Genomic DNA, 18,178 nt, shown 5'->3' on the forward strand with positions numbered 1-18,178 from the left:
CCAATCCTCGTACTCTTCCTCCAACGGTTGTCAACCGTCGCCCCTACAGTCAACCCTCATTTCCCGCTTTTATGTTTGAATCTCTCCTCCAATCCCTTTGAATCTCTTATCCTAACGAATCTTATTTGAGGACTCCCTGCACCAATCAGAGGTCTTAATTGACTTGCTGACTGTCCATTCACATGTACGCTTATGTGAGATGAGTGGTCTATTGCCTCGGTCAGTACACAATAAACAACACTGCATTAAACCACTGACCACCATTTTCAGTGCATTTGACACTTTGTATATTAATTATTGTGAAGCTATTGACAAAAGCCTATGCATTAATTTTAAAGTGTTCATGTGGATTTGCACCGTATTAATCCATTCACAGTTCATCTTATTGTTTTTTTCGGTAAAGTCACGTAGAAGGGAAGTAATAAAATAATAAAAATAAAACATAATAAAATAATTCTCACGACGTTTCGGCCACAACGCAAGCAGCCGTCCTCAGGTGAAGACCAGGTCTGTCGGGGAGATTATTTTATTATGTTTTATTTTTATTATTTTATTACTTCCCTTCTACGTGACTTTACCGAAAGAACCAAGAAGATGAATCCCTACAGTCACGAAAGCTTTAAATTAAAAATCCATTCACAGTTGTTCGTGTGTTGACTCATGATTCACTGTAGAAATGTATAATTTGTATTATGAAAATCTCTCCGTGTAATATTCTAAGCCTATGTTGATTTCTCAGATTTACAAGTCACTGTGTTAAAAAATAATCTGCAATGGCGTACAACGTTTTAGGTGTATACGTAATAATATAACATAAGTGACATGTTGACAACTCTTAATAATGTCTGAATGTCAATGTAGAAGTCCCTATTCTGGCTGTCATAAACCTGGCTGTTGCCTGATGATTCTGGTTGTAATTATTGGCAAAACATCGTACTCGGATTGTAAATGTTGTGGATTTACTCTCCAAAACACCGGTGTGCTGTACTAGTAACGAAATGGCATGTTCTGTGTACTTGACAAACCTTACTAATTGGCTGTGTCAGAAGGTGGCGGGTTTAACGACACATTTACATTTATGCGATCTAACCCAAACAGAAAACCTGTATTATGGTAAAAGTCCCAGTGTTAAACCTCTGCGTTCTACAGCCCATGTTCACTGGCATTTAACCTCTGCAGAAAACATCGTGGAATAGCAATGAGAACCGTTCTGGGAAGTGCTGGCATGGCATGCCCATTGTACACCGGTCCGATTCCACACTGCATATCCCCCAACATTAGAATAAGGCCCAAAGGTCTATCCCTGCACAAGTAATTATTGAACAGTGCTCATCACATTTTGTGACCGGTGGTGATAAATTCGCATTACTATGGCGGGAACAAATCTCTTGTAAAAAAAAATAGTATTTCATCTGTATCTGCAACATCGACAGTCCCTCGTGACTGTGAACAGGCAGCCTAAGAGCAAATAATATTTTCCACGAGGGAACCCACTTTGATATCAGGTGGAAGTCTGGGATTTGAACGCTTCATTCCAGTTGATAAATACTCCGTCACAAATCGCAGTCATGCCCCATGACGTTAGCATGTCACTGTACATACGCATACGGCAGAAGAGCAAAAGCAGCGCCATCTGTTGACGAGTGTGCGCATAGAGGTGCATACTCGTCGCCAATCGACTCACTGTCGGTAGCAGTGGCGTTTTGGTTGTTACTGTGGGGGGGGGGGTCTTACTATAAGAAAGGTCGTAAAAGCAGGGGGTCACAAGTCGAGCCGTCGTAAGTCAGGGGTCACCTGTATGTATGTTGAACTTATTTCACACCGTACGTAGCCAACCACGCTTATTGGAGGTGTAGGAGGGTAGGACACCAAATTAAACACAATAAGCAGTTCTAAATAAATACATTTTCAAACTAGTTTAAAAAGTGCATAGCTCCAGTGGCTTCCTATATCGGAAGGAAGAGTGTTCCAGACGGCTGCAGAAGTGCATCTGAAAGCACGAGATGCAGTGTCTGCCTTCATTCTATGGCTAGCCAAAAGCTGCTGCAAGGATGACCGGCGTTTGCGTGATGATAGTTTATGCTGCTTGACGAGATCAGTAAGGTATTTTGGTTCATTTGTGGCGAGCACTTTGTGTGTAACGAGCGCGACTATATACCTTGATAACCCAAACACTTCTCATGAGATGTTTCTGTTAACAATCTGTATATTCATTCCCATGCAGGAGAATATGCGGTGATGACCATATACTTCCACCTGAAGAGGAAGATCGGCTACTTTGTCATCCAGACGTATCTGCCCTGCATCATGACGGTCATCTTGTCCCAGGTGTCCTTTTGGCTCAACAGAGAGTCAGTCCCTGCACGGACAGTGTTTGGTGAGTACCCTCATTCTGCTATATTTCCCATGACTCTAGCTGGTACACTATCTCGTACCAGTACACTGCTTGTATCAAAGTGGTATGCATTCCATGGCATTTTTTAACAGACACCGGAACTGCATTTTTTTAGAGTACCATATTTTATGCTGCGTATATATTGATATTCTGCTGGGTTATCCTGCGGCAGAACACTCCTCTTGCAATCAAAATATTTTTCCCGACCCATCATCTATCTGGTATCTATAAATTAAAAACTACTTTGTGTGAGTTCAGCAGTGGTTATGGTATTGTGTGTATATATGTCTGTTGACCTTCTTTCGCACCGAACGGAGCCAACCGTGCTCATCAGAGGTGCGGACAACAAGTTAAACACAGGTGGTAATATTGAGACATGGGCAGCTGCCATGGGAATGTGGAATTTCTATTCCTGGCCCCGCCTGCCAAATAAGATAGACACTACCCAATGTTCATTCAGCCGTTGTTAAATTTCCACGACAGCACAACACTTGTGTGAGCATGGCATGCAAAAAAAACCCTCTTAGAATGTGAATAAAGTCTTTGTTCTTTTTTATAGAACCAATCTGTTGCAAATAATCAATCTGTCCATGATTAATTAATAATCAATCTGTCCGTGATTAATTAATTAATTGTGGACAGATTTATTATTTGCAACAGTACATTTGGGTTGGGATGAAATGGTGGCTATGTTGAGTGGTCACATTATTGTACCTTTGTATCACAATGTCCGTTTCTGTCACAGAAGCGTTAAGGCACTAAATGTACAACGTTCCTTAAGCATAGAGATTTGCGATTTAAATTTAATTGTCGACAATATTAGCCACTACCCTCAATATACACACCTCTTGCTTCGCATAACTAATTTATATATAGGTGATGCGTAATAATATGACTAACAGGTATTGGTTATCATGACGCTTGCATTAAGCTCGAGGATCTGGCAGCGTAGAGAGGTTAACATCTCTCCCACACTGTCGTCTAATCGCCATTCGCTGGGTCCACCTTGTGATGAAAAGTTAACATTGCACAATTCCTCAGTGACGCAGCTAAAATAGCAGGCTTCCCTTCCCTCTCAAGCCTGCTGCGGTGAGATCGAGGAGCTAGAGACAGACATCGCTGCTGCTGCCGCCGCCGCCGCACCGTGCATTTTTGAGGGGAGCAGTTGTTTCCTCCACCTCCTCCCGTCACATCTGTGGCATAGATCCTCTTCGGTGCAGCACGGTTTGATGCTGCAAGCAGATGTCGAGAATAATCCACAATGAGTTGTGGGTTGGAGGCAACGTGTAATTCAAAGGCTTGAACCAAGTGGGAGGTGGCAAGTGCCAAAAAATTATATCCGCTTTCCTTTCCTCGTTACATCGCACATTTGCAAGGCACACCATACCCGTGGGAGTCAGCGCGATGTCAGATGCTGCGAGGGCATTTTGCTTTCAATGTTTTAAATTGCATTCAACCCTCGCAGACTTAAAGTCGAGAACCCAGGAGACTCAAGCAACGCATTTAGATGGGTCTGTGTGTGCAACAGCCCTATTGTGTGTGTGTGTGTGACGAGACGTAAACTTAATCAAGGCAATCGCCTCCCCCAAACGATCGAATGAACCAAGGAAGGGATTCATGCTTTGTTGGCAGCCCTGGGCCGGAGGTATAAATTCCTCATCCTTGTGTCAGAGAAAATAGTCTCACCCAAACGTTGCCAATGTTGACGTTCCAAAAAGTGATTTTAATTTGATTATATCTGTAGGAATGATGAGCTGAGTTGGTTTATCGACCGACACATGAATCCACAACTTTATGATTGCCTGTGTTCACTCTGCCACAAAGCCACCCGGCTGGAAAGTCTCTTGTTCAATAATTATTTATTTTCTTAATGTACGATTGTTTTCCATGGTAATTGCAAATATCACACGTTGACGGTCACAGGTTTTCACAGTTCAGTCATGGATTATCTATGACATTTTATTTTAACTATCCCAGCATTGATATGCCTCCCTCTTCCCCCAAACAGAGAACAGTTCTGCATGCCTGCCAATTTGTAAATGAGTGCAGTGGATGGCACGTCACACTGTGGATGAATAGTCCGGCAAGTGGCTCGCGCAGCGCTACTTCAGTTGCCTCACAATTTAAATCTAACATTTCTGAGCAATTTCACGCCCTGCAAATGGAACATTTAGAAATATTGTCACTTGTGTTCGCTGTTTGGGTCCACGGTGGCTTACGTATGTCACAGCACTGAGCAAGTGCTACTGGTGAAAAATCACTACTCCCATTGAGGGAATAACTTATTGAGCATTACGTGTTGATAGTTTCAGCCGGGTCACCACAGATGGCGTAAGAACCAGCACACGTTATTTGTTCGCTTAATTCGGTCTGGCCCACCACTCGAGTGGTAATATTTACAGATACCGAATTTCAAATGAGCAGCATGTGGAAACCGTGCTCTACAGCGTGTGAATTAACTCCGGTCCAGGTGTGGCAATTGGGGTCTTATTGATGCAACTTCAGATGTAGCTCTGAACTATTTTGTGACAAGATATGTTCTGCTAACTAAAGAGCTAGGGAAGAACATTAATTAACCTCATGACATGACTCATGTGCCAAAGTTATATATGATTCGTAAGATTATTAATCAAGAAAAATACAACAAGAAAAAAGCATATGTTACATAGTTTACAAGTGTGGGAAATTATGTGACAGTTTAGTAGGCCAACACGTTATTGACTGAGCAAAATTACCCATAACTACATATGGTAATTCGATACTAACATTTGTCATTGTCTTATTCCAATACATTTATGGCCACGTTTTTTTTTTGTGCAAGTTCATTTTCGTCCATCTTCTTTCTTGTGAAAAATGTGCCGATATCACATTCCCGACAAGTAGACAAATCACCAAAGTGATGAGTTTAATTAATTTCATGGACCTGGAAATTTTCAAATCATAGGAATCCTTTTAATCCAAACAAAGCCTCACAGTTGCAATACGCTCCTGTGATTTACTATCATTTACTGGAAATCTTACTTCTGCGAAGCCTCGGTGAACCTTCACAACACCCTTTGGGAGAATTGGGTTTCATGGCCCATAAAACGGAGTGGGGATGGATGCGTTTACTACGTAGTAGGCTTTCACGACCAATAGTATCCATAGTAAAGGTGTTTTTGGGTTAGATCGACAATTAGTAAGGTTTGTCACGTGACCAATACGAATTTGCACTTTTATTTATGAGATTTTGCATACTCCGGCTGGTGCGTCAGCAGTGAGGGAGTGGCTCGCAATCGGCACGTTTTGTTTACACGACTAATCTTACTAATTGACTGTGTTGGGCGGCAGTGGTGGTTTCAACGATGCATTCGTATTGACTCAACCTAACCCCCCCCCAAAAAAAACTGTATCATGGCAATGGACGAGGGTATGCTCGTCTTCGTTGGCCTCGCGCTGGCCGTTTCGGCGTGCACACAAGGGCCCTCAGGCCACTGCCGCTGGCGTACGCGGCCGGCAAGACGCTCGGGTTAGGAGGCGCGAGACGCCGACTCGGCGAGTTAACGGGAGCGTGCCGGCCCACGGTGCAGGTGTGACGACCGTGCTCACCATGACGACACTGAGCATCAGCGCACGCAACTCGCTGCCCAAGGTGGCGTACGCGACGGCCATGGACTGGTTCATCGCCGTGTGCAATGCCTTCGTCTTCTCGGCACTCATCGAGTTCGCCACTGTCAACTACTTCACCAAGCGCAGCTGGGCCTGGGACAGCAAGGTCACCGTCGAGCCCAAAGAGGACAAGGTAGGAAGGGCTGCCGTGCGTGTGAGGGGGGGTGGGGGTGGCTAGGAAGTGCCAGGGGTCAGCACGCCTGCCGCTTGACAGCTCAATTCGGTGGTGCCGCGGTGGTAACTACCTCGCCTGCTATACAGCAGGTCGTGGGTTTGATCCCGACCCTGACACACGTATATTTTGAGTTTGCATGTCTCTCTCTCCCTGTGGTTACATTAATTTTTCTCAGGGTCTTCCGGATTTTCCCTCCACATTTATAAATGTGCGTTTAGAGTATTTGGCTGTTATAAATTTCCACATGATTAAATGAAATGTACAATGTAACAATTGCCATACATAACAATAGTTACTGCAGTTTCCTAGAGCTAACAAGGCTCACACATTGGGGGGGGGTGAGCTTCTATGGCTCAGCAGTAGAGGGAGAGGCTCGCAATCGGAAGGTTGCGAGTTCAAACCCTGGTTGAGTCAGCCCATCATCCATTGGGGCAGGGGCGGTTTCTTCATTAGGGCGATTGGGCGACGCACCACCAATGTCATTCAACCACAGAGTCACGCTAGCCGTCACTGTGCCTCTGGATATAGTCCAATCAGCGTCATGCTACGTTCTGTGGAGTACCGCCTCTTTTTGGGCGATTTCCCTCCAGCTGAGAATCGCCCCGAGTGGTCCCATAGACTTACATTCAAAGATGTTTTTTTTTCGAACGGGGGCGCTGCAATGCATTCTCTATGGCTTCCGGGAGGGCTCGCCCTAACGTGCTTACGTCATCATACGTGCTTACGTCATCATACGTAAGCACGTTTCATCCAACAATATAATTTGTCGCCACCTAGTGGAATCTTTAATAAAAGAAACTTGAGTGGTTTGTTATAATAGTGAGTATAGAAACAAACAAGATGTATTGTAAGAGTCACTTTATTTTTCATTAATATTAAAGAAGTGAAGTTGCCTTTACACGCTTAAGCTATTAATTTATCCATTGCATGGGTGGACCTTATCCTTATCAATCATCCAGACATTTGCCCCCCCTGAGAGATTTAGCAGGAGCCGCCACTGCATTTGGGGAGTGCTAAAACGGGTACCACTACTTTGTGGCAAAGTCATACGTGTATGGATAAGCTCACCCCTGCCATAGAAATGTGGAATTTCCATCACAGGAAATGAGTACCGCCTCAATACTCATTTGTGCAAAAATAAATCACTTTTAACTTTAAGTAACGGTGACGAAAGGAAGCCTCAACCGAGGTCCATGACTCGTCACAACCAGGTTCTTGTTTAAGACATGCGGCCGACCCCTTGTTGAATATTTGAACAGGCGGGAGGGAATCGTAGCACCGATCAAAAACCTACACATGCAGAGTGAGTGCCAACATCGGCGTGAGAAGTCGGCCACCTAGTTTTTGTGCTCCCAATCTTTTGGCCACTTCATGGCCTCACAAGCGTGCTTCTCACACCTATAAAAGTAAAATTGTGTCTGTATCAGGGGCGGTTTCTTCATTAGGGCGATTGGGCGACGCACCACCAATGTCATTCAACCACAGAGTCACGCTAGCCATCACTGTCAGCCTCTGGATATAGTCCAATCAGCGTCATGTCACGTTCTGTGGAGTACCGCCTCTTTTTGGGCGATTTCACTACGGCTGAGAATCGCCCCGAGTGGCCCCATAGACTTACATTCAAAGATGTTTTTTTTCGAACGGGGGCGCTGCAATGCATTCTCTATGGCTTCCGGGAGGGCATGCACTAACGTGCTTACGTCATCATACGTGCTAACGTCATCATACGTAAGCACGTTTCATCCAACAATATAATTTATCGCCACCTAGTGGAATCTTTAATAAAATAAACTTGAGTGGTTTGTTTTAATAGTGAGAATATAAACAAACAAGATGTATTGTAAGAGTCACTTTATTTTTCATTAATATTAAAGAAGTGAAGTTGCCTATACATGCTTAAGCTGTTAATTTATTCATTGCATGGGTGGACCTTATCAATCATCCAGACATTTGCCCCCCCTGAGAGATTTTGCAGGAGCCGCCACTGGTCTGTATGTATGTCTATGTGTGTGTGGGACGCCTATCCTACACAAATACAACAAACTAAGCTTCCACCCACCCCCCGGACAAAAACTCGCTGATCCTAGCGATCGTCAAAGCACGCATCTGCACATGCGCAGAAACGCTGACTCGCGGTTGCCCCTAGAAATGCAAACAAGCTTGCTGAGCTGCGATGGAAGGGAGGCTCTCAATCGCGTTAAAAATGCAAAAAAAAAGTCAAGCACAGTTACTACTGCACAAGCACACTCTGAGGAAAATACTAAACAGTGTGATGCCCCCCCCCACCCCAATGTATGCAGTTACTATTATAGAGTCAGTAGATACTACTATAGAGTGAGTAGATACTACTATAGTCAGTAGATACTCCTGTAGACTCAGTAGATACTACTATTGTCATTAGATACTACTGTAGAGTCAGTAGTTACTACTATAGAGTTAGTAGATACTCCTATAGAGCCAGCAGATACTGCTATAGAGTCAGCAGATACTACTATAGCGTTTGTAGTTACTATTACAGTCAGAAGATACTATTATAGTCTGTAGATACTACTATAGAGTCAGTGATACTACTATGGAGTCACGATATACTACTCTAGAGTCAGTAGATACTACTATATAATCACTAGATGCAACTTTAGAGTCAGTAGGTACTACTATAGAGTCAGTAGATACTACTGACTCTATATTTACATATGGTGTGAAGCTATATATGCCTACAAAATAAAACAAAATTGGTTTGGGAGGGGGCAAAATATTTTTGGAGTGGGAGGGGGTCGATAATTTTTCGAAATCTTTTAGATCAACTATTTAACCCCCACTTTCTATAACTTTTTGATTTATGAATTCTGAAAGGCTCTTATAATTTTATTGATGGACAAATGGACAGACAAACGGAATGTCGGGCTGATACAATAACTTTGGATTTGTGTATGTATATGCACTGTTTCTAAGAGAAGACAAGTTTTGAAATATATTTCCCCCCGGGTAAAACCAGGTACTTCCTGCTAGTGTCTTATAAATCAACCAGTGCTTCCTCCAAATACAGGTGGTGTACACCACCACCACCACACCTAACAGCCCTTCTGCATGCTGTGGCGGTAGGGAAATGCTCACGATGGTACAATTAATACCTCTAACTATCATGAAACTCGTACGTACCTAACAGAGTTATTTTCCTACCAAAATATAACCATCATGGGACCTCCTTTGCCAGTACCAAAATATGATAATAGGTTTTTCCCATTTTTTCTGGCAACAAAACAGGTGTTAAGATGTTAGAACACCAAACTGAAACCTTTCACAAGGAATCATGTCTGCATTAACCACAATACTTGTGGTCAGAATGCAAACAAAAACACACACTTTGATAATATATTCGCACATGAGGAAATAATGCTCAAACATCCATAGACAGGGAAGAAACCTGCTTCCTGGTATGTTATCTGCCATCCACATCATAGCCTCATTCAAGTGATATAATCTGTGTGATCCCATACTCTGCAGCCAAAGTGCTACAGCACAAGCAAGTGCCCCAATACCCGGTCACTGGTTCGTATTGTATGCAATCGTATGTTCAAAGTGTCTGCATGCTCAAAGAAACACTGCCGAGTTTATCTCCATGCGCTTATCAGTCCTTAGCGAGTAATTCAAGTTGGACGCAAAGGTGTCAAGATGTTAACAATTTCGCATGGTATACAATAGGTCGTGGGATCGATCCTGACCCCTACACCTGCCTATTTGGAGTTTGCATTTCTCTCTCCCTGTAGTCATTTGGATTTTCTCCTTATCTTCCGGTTTTTCCCTCCACATTTAGAAAGGTGCATTTAGAGTATTTGGCTGCTATACATTTCCACACGATAAGCCACATCGTTGAGCTATAATTTGTGGCCAGGTCCCTTCTGAAAAAGAGCTACATAGCTCAGTGGGCCGTACCTGGTAAGAATACAATTTAATTATAAATTCATTAAAATTATTAAAGTAAACAGACATTCCAATGGTGAAGGGCAGTCTCTCCACAGGACAGCTACAAAGTGGTAACAATTTTATCTTCCATAGAGAGGTTTAACTATCAAATTGCCTCGATGACTGGCTTTGGTTTCGTGTATTATTATCACTGTATGCACTGGGCTCCTGTTCCACCCCAGGGTCAACCACCGGTCCTACTTACGCACTGTTATTTGAAGAGCACTCCTACTTGTACAAAACCACGGCTAATAAAGGCCGAGGCACACAACGTCAAGCAGCCAAGGAGAGAGGGGTACAGAGTGCGTGCAAGCGATTATGTGCCGCGAGGTGTAAGTGAATTAATTGCACATGGTAAATAGATCTCGTAATACATGTACAGCAGGCTTTCCTCATTCAGTGACCCGAGGATGGCAATAAATGTTGGCACGTGGCATTTGAGCCAGGTCTACTTTATGCTGTCGGAGGGTGGGCATGAATGGTGAGCAGACGCGGTTAGTCTGCTCACCATTTATTTAATTTATTTAATCAAAAAGTTATCTACATATCACATTTGGTGTAAATTGACGATCATCTCCCAAAAGTTGTCCTTCAGATTAATTTTGTTTTTACTGGATTCTGTATTGATGTGAATACAAAAAAATAGTATTACTTATAACCCAGAAGGACAAGTCGTTGTTAACTAATTTTCACACATTTTTGCTTTAAATGTGAACAGAAGGTCGCTTTTACCAATATGTATTTACACTCGGTTACAATAAATTACTTGCTTTTGAGTTGATGTGGATTTGAAAAAAGTTAAACTATTTAATATTGATCGGAAGGAGAGGTCAGCGTTCACTAATTTCCACAAATTGTTCACTAAGTTGAAATTATAAGTGACTGTTTCTTTAATTCGATTTCTAATCGATGTCCAAAAAAAAACAATTGTAAGGCACAAATTCACTGAATAGATTATTCATTGTTAATCTGTAATGGTGTGCAAAACGCAAAGATAAAATACCAAAATAGGGGCGCACTTGGGTTTTATCAAAAGCGGCGCTGGTATATATTTTGAGAAAATGTATTACTCTTGCAATAACTAATAATTATTTACAATTTTAACAATAAACCTTTCACGAAAAACTAAACAATTGTATGAAAATCCACGTAGCCTACCCCACACAATGTGTAGGGTCAGGTGTTCGGGACATATCACCAAAACTATATTAATTATATTCTGATTCTGAGGTGGAAGGTTGCGAATTCAAATTCCAGTCAGGTATTGACTCAGGAAGTCGTCTCTCTTGAGTTCATAAAATAATGAGAAACCGTTTTGTGTGAGGTGAAATGTAGTTGTATTATGGAACTATTGGAATGTGCCTTTTCCACCACTGGCCCTGGGCCACTGACAGAGATGGACACTGCCCCTGTGCTGGTTTGTATATTGAAAACACTTTAAAAATGTATAAGTAGCAAACTGGTCATGCAAGATTAAGAACCCTCTGCCTGGTGATGAAGAAGAGAAGCTATGTAAACGAGTGAGCGTTGTTTCTGCGGTGCAACCTCTCTGGCTCATTCGCCGACGGAATGCGAGGAGAGGTTCCCCTGAAGGCATCATAGAAAGACGTTCCTCAGCACCGCCTAGCCACAGCTGATCGACTAAATGTAGGTAGTAATAATAATAATAATCAAATACTGCAAATTTAGCAACTAACAAAAACGAACAGTGACTGAACGCACAACATAGAAATATTCCCACGCGATGATGCGCCGCGCTCGGGAATTGCAATTACTGCCGCTTGTCACGTGGGGCTGTCGCGGAGTTTTCAGGGCACCGGGCAGCAGGAACCCCCAACCCCGCCCCCCACTGCGGGTGGCGAAGGGCCCTGACGCGAAGTTGTCGTGGCAGCAGTTCACCTTCCTTGCCGAGCGTAGCGCGAACGAATGCTCCACTGATCACGGATTAGGAACCGCTGACCTCCGTGGCATTCGTTTATTTTCACGGGCGACGTCCGTGTTGTAAATCTGTTTGGAAATTCGAGGAAATTCGGAGGCATATATTATGCGTGAAAGTTTTTTATGTTTTACTATTTGTTTCGCCCCCCCCCTTAACCCCCCTCCCCACACGCACACTGATCTACCTCTCTGATGGTTTAGCGCTCGTAAGCCCTCGCTTGTATTGCTGATGCCAGGTCTGTGAAGATCAGTTTGCCTCCTTTGAATACCAAAAAGAAATGTGACAGGGCGAGAACAAAGTCAAGGTCTGCACTGGCAATGGGAGAAGTAGAGCTCTTTAATTAGATTTTTCATGTGCTTAGGTTTTGCATATTCAGTGATGAATATTAAGTGGCAACGTCATGCATTTATTCCAGTCTCATTATTATTTACTCATGGCAAATGCTATGGCACACTTCCCCACGCCTTTGTAGTTTCCCATCCATCGAGGTACATGCACGAGAGTATTATTTATTAAGGCCTCTTCAGTTAAATGTAATTGCATTGTTTATTAATCACAATGTACGTACTTATTTTATACCAGAAACAGTGCAGGCTGCCACTGTGGCAGGGCACTTTAATCAAATGAAGGGGTTCCAAGTTCAAATCCCAGCCATAGTTCAACTCAGTTCATCGTCCATCTTGCGCGTGTCAAATTAAAATCACTTTGCCGGACATCGACGACGGTTGTTGTACTGAGGGATTGATTTCCGTGGCAGAAATGTGGAAAATGTCCACAACTAACTCGGGGCTCCCAATAGCTTTGGGTGCCACGCAATACTCCCTTAATCGTTGAGACATTTTGACTTGATATCTTATTTTACATAAATTTTACATTGTCATCATGAGGCATGATTCTGTCCACTGATGGATAAAGGAACCGCCAAGTCATGACGCGCCTCATTGTTGCTTTTTGTGTTTAATTTGTTGTCCTTCCCTCACACCTCCGATTCGTGCGGTTGGCTACACACGGCGCGAAAGAGGTTCAACGTACATCTCGATGTGCAATGCCACAATGCACCTCGCTCTTGCACATGATCTAACCTCGTCGCTGCATCTCTGTAGTGGATATCCCTTTTCCTTTGGCTACCGTTCCATCATCAGTCTTAACCACAGGCCATTATCCCTTCCAGCGATATGTCCTGCGCAAGTCCACTCATTCATGAGCTGTCAACGATATTTACAAATGATCCACGTGTACCTCTTTTTGTCTGTCGATGTACATCACAGCATGGGTAATTCTACGCTTCGCATTTGAAATCTCGACCTCCCGGTTGCGTGTCTAGCACTCTGCAAGGGCCGCCCAGCTGGGCAGCGCGAGGGGGGTTGGTGTGACTTTGCTCCTGTCGAACGTTACTCGGCCACCATTGCACGTACGCATAAAGGAGATGCGTTTCGGTTATTAATTTACATTTGATTTTCAAACAAGGTCAGCACGGTATGTACTACATCTGCTGAACTGGGTGTACTTGTGGCAGGTATATTTTGCCACCGCACACCACACCCCTTTCAGTGGCAACTATTTGAGTGGCAGCGATAGTTCTCGGCAGGGCACATTGGTGGTACTGTATGTGTAGTTTGAAGTAACTGTCGGTGCAAGACGAGAACGTGAAAGCGCCATCGTGTATTTGCATCCATAATTCCGATGTTGTCACAGTCTCCGGTAATGAATTTGGAGAATGCAGCACAGAGTCAGTAAGGGATACATGTGCACGGGGAGAGCCGTGGAAATTAAAGTGCTCCGTGGCAGAGGAGCATTCAGCAGTGAGCTCCCTACACTGCAGAGCGGATGGTACACTCACTGTCTTTACGGATGGCGTAGTTTGTGCGCTGGGATAAAATTTATGAATTTCCTCCATTAAAACTGTGAGATCTTGTTAATGTGGATAATTTAATCATGTGAGAGCTGGGGAAGCATATTTTTGGAGAATAATTTATTTTATTGCTATATTATTCTTGCAGGTTATCCCAGATGTTTGATGCACGCGACAACGCGATGGTTCTTCACTCTTGCGAATCGTGCCGCAGGGTCCTTAATGCTCTCGCTAAAGCAGATGTGAGCTTTGGTCAATTATTTGCACATTATGAAGCCGTGCAATGCATTTTCATTAGAAAGTATCAGCAGACGATGAGACATAATTTTTGTGAACCACACTTTGATCTTGCACTTTTGTGCAAATAGATCAGTGTCTTGGGTGATCTCAGGTGACAACAGTAATCTGGCAACTACTTGCAAATTGTTTTAAGAGCTGAGGACACTGACAATGCATTGCCGTTCAGCCATTGGGGTTATTTTTAACGTCCGGGTGGCTGAATGTCAAAGCACAATTGGAGGTAATGTGTTCAAATTCCAGGCTTTGCCATCGCCCCCACGGTCAATAAAACGAGGCTCACACTGTGGGAAGTCAACAGTGCTCATCTCACAGAGAGACTGGCCGTTCCCATGGAAATGTTGAATTTTCACCAGTCGCTCAGAGCTACCTCCTAAGATGGGCACTGCCCCACGCTCAATCGAGTACTGGGACACTGAGCTTGACTTCAATATATATGGTCATCAACGTTAAATGCAATAAACATTGGTCTCCATGGTCTATGGGTTTTTGACTTGGGCAGTAAGTGCTATCTTCTTCTAATCAAAATATTATATACGTATTAACTGACAGAGCTGAATAACATTTCCATTAATACTGGGGCGTTAATCATAAGTTCACATCCTAATCACAGCAGCGCCGCAAAGGCCATGCAGTCTATAATATTCACTGTAAAAATGTAGTGACATATGACGTCACTACTGTGTCGGGACCGTAGGAGCATAGTGACATATTAAGTCACTGCTGTGTTGGCTCGGTACGGTTACTGTAGGCGGGGTATCGCGGAGGTCGCGACAGGCCATGACACTGCATGAACCCGACAGGACACGTAACTGGACAAAGGAGAGCTAGGGGCCCTAGGGGGGAGCTTGGTGGTCACGTGGTAAGGGGTGTCAAGTGAGAGCTGGGCTGTTCAACCCTGGGATAAAGACGCCATCAGTGGTCCTCGAGTCTCCGGTCTTCGTCCATGACCAGGCAGCCTGCTAACCTGCCCTGGTCACGTTATGTAGTATTTCCCCCATGTGTTAGTTAACTATGGATGTTGAGTTGGTTGTTACATGTTAATAAATAGTGTTGCCACCAAGTTGAGTGTGCGCCTCAATCGAACCCATGACAACTGGTGCCACGATTGGTAAAACATTTTGTAAGTCATAGGCTTAGTATTAGTGAGGCGGTATGTTTACGAATCGCAGACAACCCACCAAAACGTCCTCGGGCGACGAAGACGATGAAGAGGCCATCCCTCAAACAGCCATGGGGATAGCTTCCCCGGAAGGTGCAGGTGAGGCTTCGCCGCTGGTGGAGCAGCGCTGCGCGAACTCAAGCAGCCACGTCACCGCCATCGCGGAGAATCGCCGCCCTACCCGCGCCCACCCCGCTGAGCTGCGGAGCGCATCGGTCGTGCTGGTCGCCGAGCTCGACGCGGGGGAGCCGGCGACGTGGGATGCATTCCCGGAGCAGCATGGCGCCGACCTAGCTGCTGCTGCTGCTGCTGCCGTCCACACGCTGGCGGGAAGCGGGAAGCGGAGCCTACCATTTCCTCCTTCCCACCAAATTTGCCGCGGAAGATTCCAGCTCTGCAACATCGACTCCCATTAGTCAGGGAGTTTGCAGCGGCTGGCAGGGATTGGGAGGCATTCAACGAAGCTTCTCCGCGAACTGCATGCTGGCGGGCTGGACGGAAGCAGAGGCTTTGAAGGCGCCCCTTGACGACGATGCATTCTATGCCATCCCGCCGGGAGAGAGGACCACGTTATCGCAGGCCTATGCACAGATGGCTGTGGAAAACGACTCGCTGCGTGAAAATGGGGGGAGGCCGAGACACCCCTCGCCGTCCGCAGCACTCTGCTGTCCCTGGTGCAGGCAGCATTCCCAAAGATGGAGCTGGCGGGGGTTGATTCTTTGGTCCTGGAATGGTTGCGGGCGCTGGCGAAGGAGTTGAACATCGCCTTGCCAGCTACGTAAGAGGACGACCCGTCGGCCCTCCAGATTGCCTGGTGTCTTCAAGCTCACATGAATCTCATGCGTTGAACGGGGCTGGTGGCATGCACTGCACCCGCGGAGGTCCCTCAGGGCATTGGAAGAGGACGAGCTGGCCCAGGCCTGCGCCACGGTCGACGGCGGAGGCTAGTGGAGGCGCGATGCAGAGCGGCGAGGGAGACGCAATTGTCCTTTCCTCCTCCTGGCAGCACCCCATCTTCTGCTACAACTGCGGGCTGTCAAGACACATCTCATTGGGGTGCCGTGCTGCACGTCGGAGACTCTCCGGGCTGCCGCCATCGCCTTCCCAGGCGCCGTCGACTGCAAAGGGTCCTAAGGCGAGTCGCGGCACACCACACACTCGGCCCTCATTCCCACCTCACCCATCTCATTCTCGTGTCAGTTTGCGCCCGGTTGTTATTTGCCCTCGTTGGATCGCGGCGAGTGAGCGGCCGGTTGTGTCGAGTGATGGCTGGCCGCTCCGGCCAGCTCAGTGGTCGCAGTTGGCCCACCGTGTTGTTGCCGTGGCAGGGGGCATCAGCGGTCCACAAAATGATACAGGGGGTAGAGGCCAGCTCTCCCGCTGGCTGCAAAGTCTATGGGATTATTCCTTTCGGGTTTCTTACCAAAAGCGTGCGTGGCACACAAATGCAGACGTGCTTTCGCGGATGAGTGCGCATGCCTCTCTGGTTCGGGCCGCTACAAATTGTCCACTGGAGCAGTACTCCCTTCGGTTGTAGCGTCAGCAGGGGTTTCCACCCCTGATAGACCCGGCGATCTCGTCACGCGCGATGCCACCCTTGGGTTGAGCCACGGTGAATGGGGGCGCCTCCAGGCGGAGGACGCCTCCCTATTGAAGCTACGGCGCTATGTCAGTGACACGGGAAACATATTGAGCCAGCGCGGAGTGGCCCCTGTCATTCTTAAGGAAGGCCTTTTGATGTGTTGGGACTGCGACTTGCATCACCACAGTGTTGTGGTGCCTACGGGCCTCCAGAGTAGATTAATTTTGGCTGTACATGAGCGACTGAGTACATAAAACCATGGCTACTCTTAAACTTGATTTTTTTGGCCCAGAATGGCAGGGGATGTCAAAAATGTACTGAAGGGCTGCGTGCAATGTGCTCGCCAAAAACCGCCGTCTGCTAAGTGCTGTTCACCCTTACAATCCTTTAGAGTATTGCGAATTAACGAACTTGTCGCACTCGACGTCCTCGGGCCTTTTCCTGTCACAGCCCGAGGGAATAAATATTTGCTGGTGGGCGTGGAATATTTCTCCCACTGGCCAATGGCCTGACCACTCCCCAACCAATCGGCCGCGGCCACCGCCGATGTGTTTCTTCACGGATACGTGCTAGATAAGGGGGCCCCAGAACGACTCCTTACTGACCAAGGGGAAAATGTTTCATCTAAACTCTTGCAGGAGGTGTCTGACCTTTTGGGCATGAAAAAGGTTTGCATGTCACCCTACCATCCCCAGACGAACGGGATGGTGGAGTAACTCCACATACCTCTAACCTCCATGCTGAGCCAGCAAGTCGGGAGTCCCAGGGTGACTGGGACTTGCATGTTCCAGGGGTGCTTGCAGCCTGGTCCCTCACGCATCCACTGGCTACTCACCCTTCTCTTTAATGTATGGTAGGGAACATAACCCCCCCCCCCCCCCATTGACGTCCAGCTGAACACGGCACCGAGGAAACCGCGGGTCACCATTTCGGAACCCATGCGATTTACCCTTCAACAGGTCTCGGAAGCACGCGAGGCTTCTAAGGAAAATTCTGCCTTGTGGCAGTTGACCAACGAGCGACTAAGGGGGCATCAGATGTCTGGTAAACAGTGGGCGTGGGTATATCCCCCAAGTTGTAGAGACCCTAGAGTGGGCCGGTTGAGGTGATTCAGGCCAACCGGCCACAATATGTTAAAATCATGTTCGGTCGCCAGAATTGGTTC

At 45.8% G+C, this 18,178-nt stretch overlaps 1 protein-coding gene across 2 annotated transcripts in view; it reads left to right on the plus strand.

The window, feature by feature from the left end:
- Positions 1 to 18,178, plus strand: part of LOC144937542 (gamma-aminobutyric acid receptor subunit alpha-1-like) — a 119,998-nt gene that overhangs the window by 76,495 nt on the left and 25,325 nt on the right. For both annotated transcript variants that reach the window (XM_078864803.1, XM_078864801.1), the window contains exons 9-10: positions 2,225 to 2,377; positions 5,965 to 6,176. In XM_078864803.1, coding sequence (XP_078720929.1) covers positions 2,225 to 2,377; positions 5,965 to 6,176 — 365 coding nt within the window. The remainder of the gene's footprint in view (positions 1 to 2,224; positions 2,378 to 5,964; positions 6,177 to 18,178) is intronic.

Source organism: Lampetra fluviatilis, chromosome 19 (genome assembly GCF_964198595.1).
Source record: "Lampetra fluviatilis chromosome 19, kcLamFluv1.1, whole genome shotgun sequence".
Classification (NCBI taxonomy): domain Eukaryota; kingdom Metazoa; phylum Chordata; class Hyperoartia; order Petromyzontiformes; family Petromyzontidae; genus Lampetra; species Lampetra fluviatilis.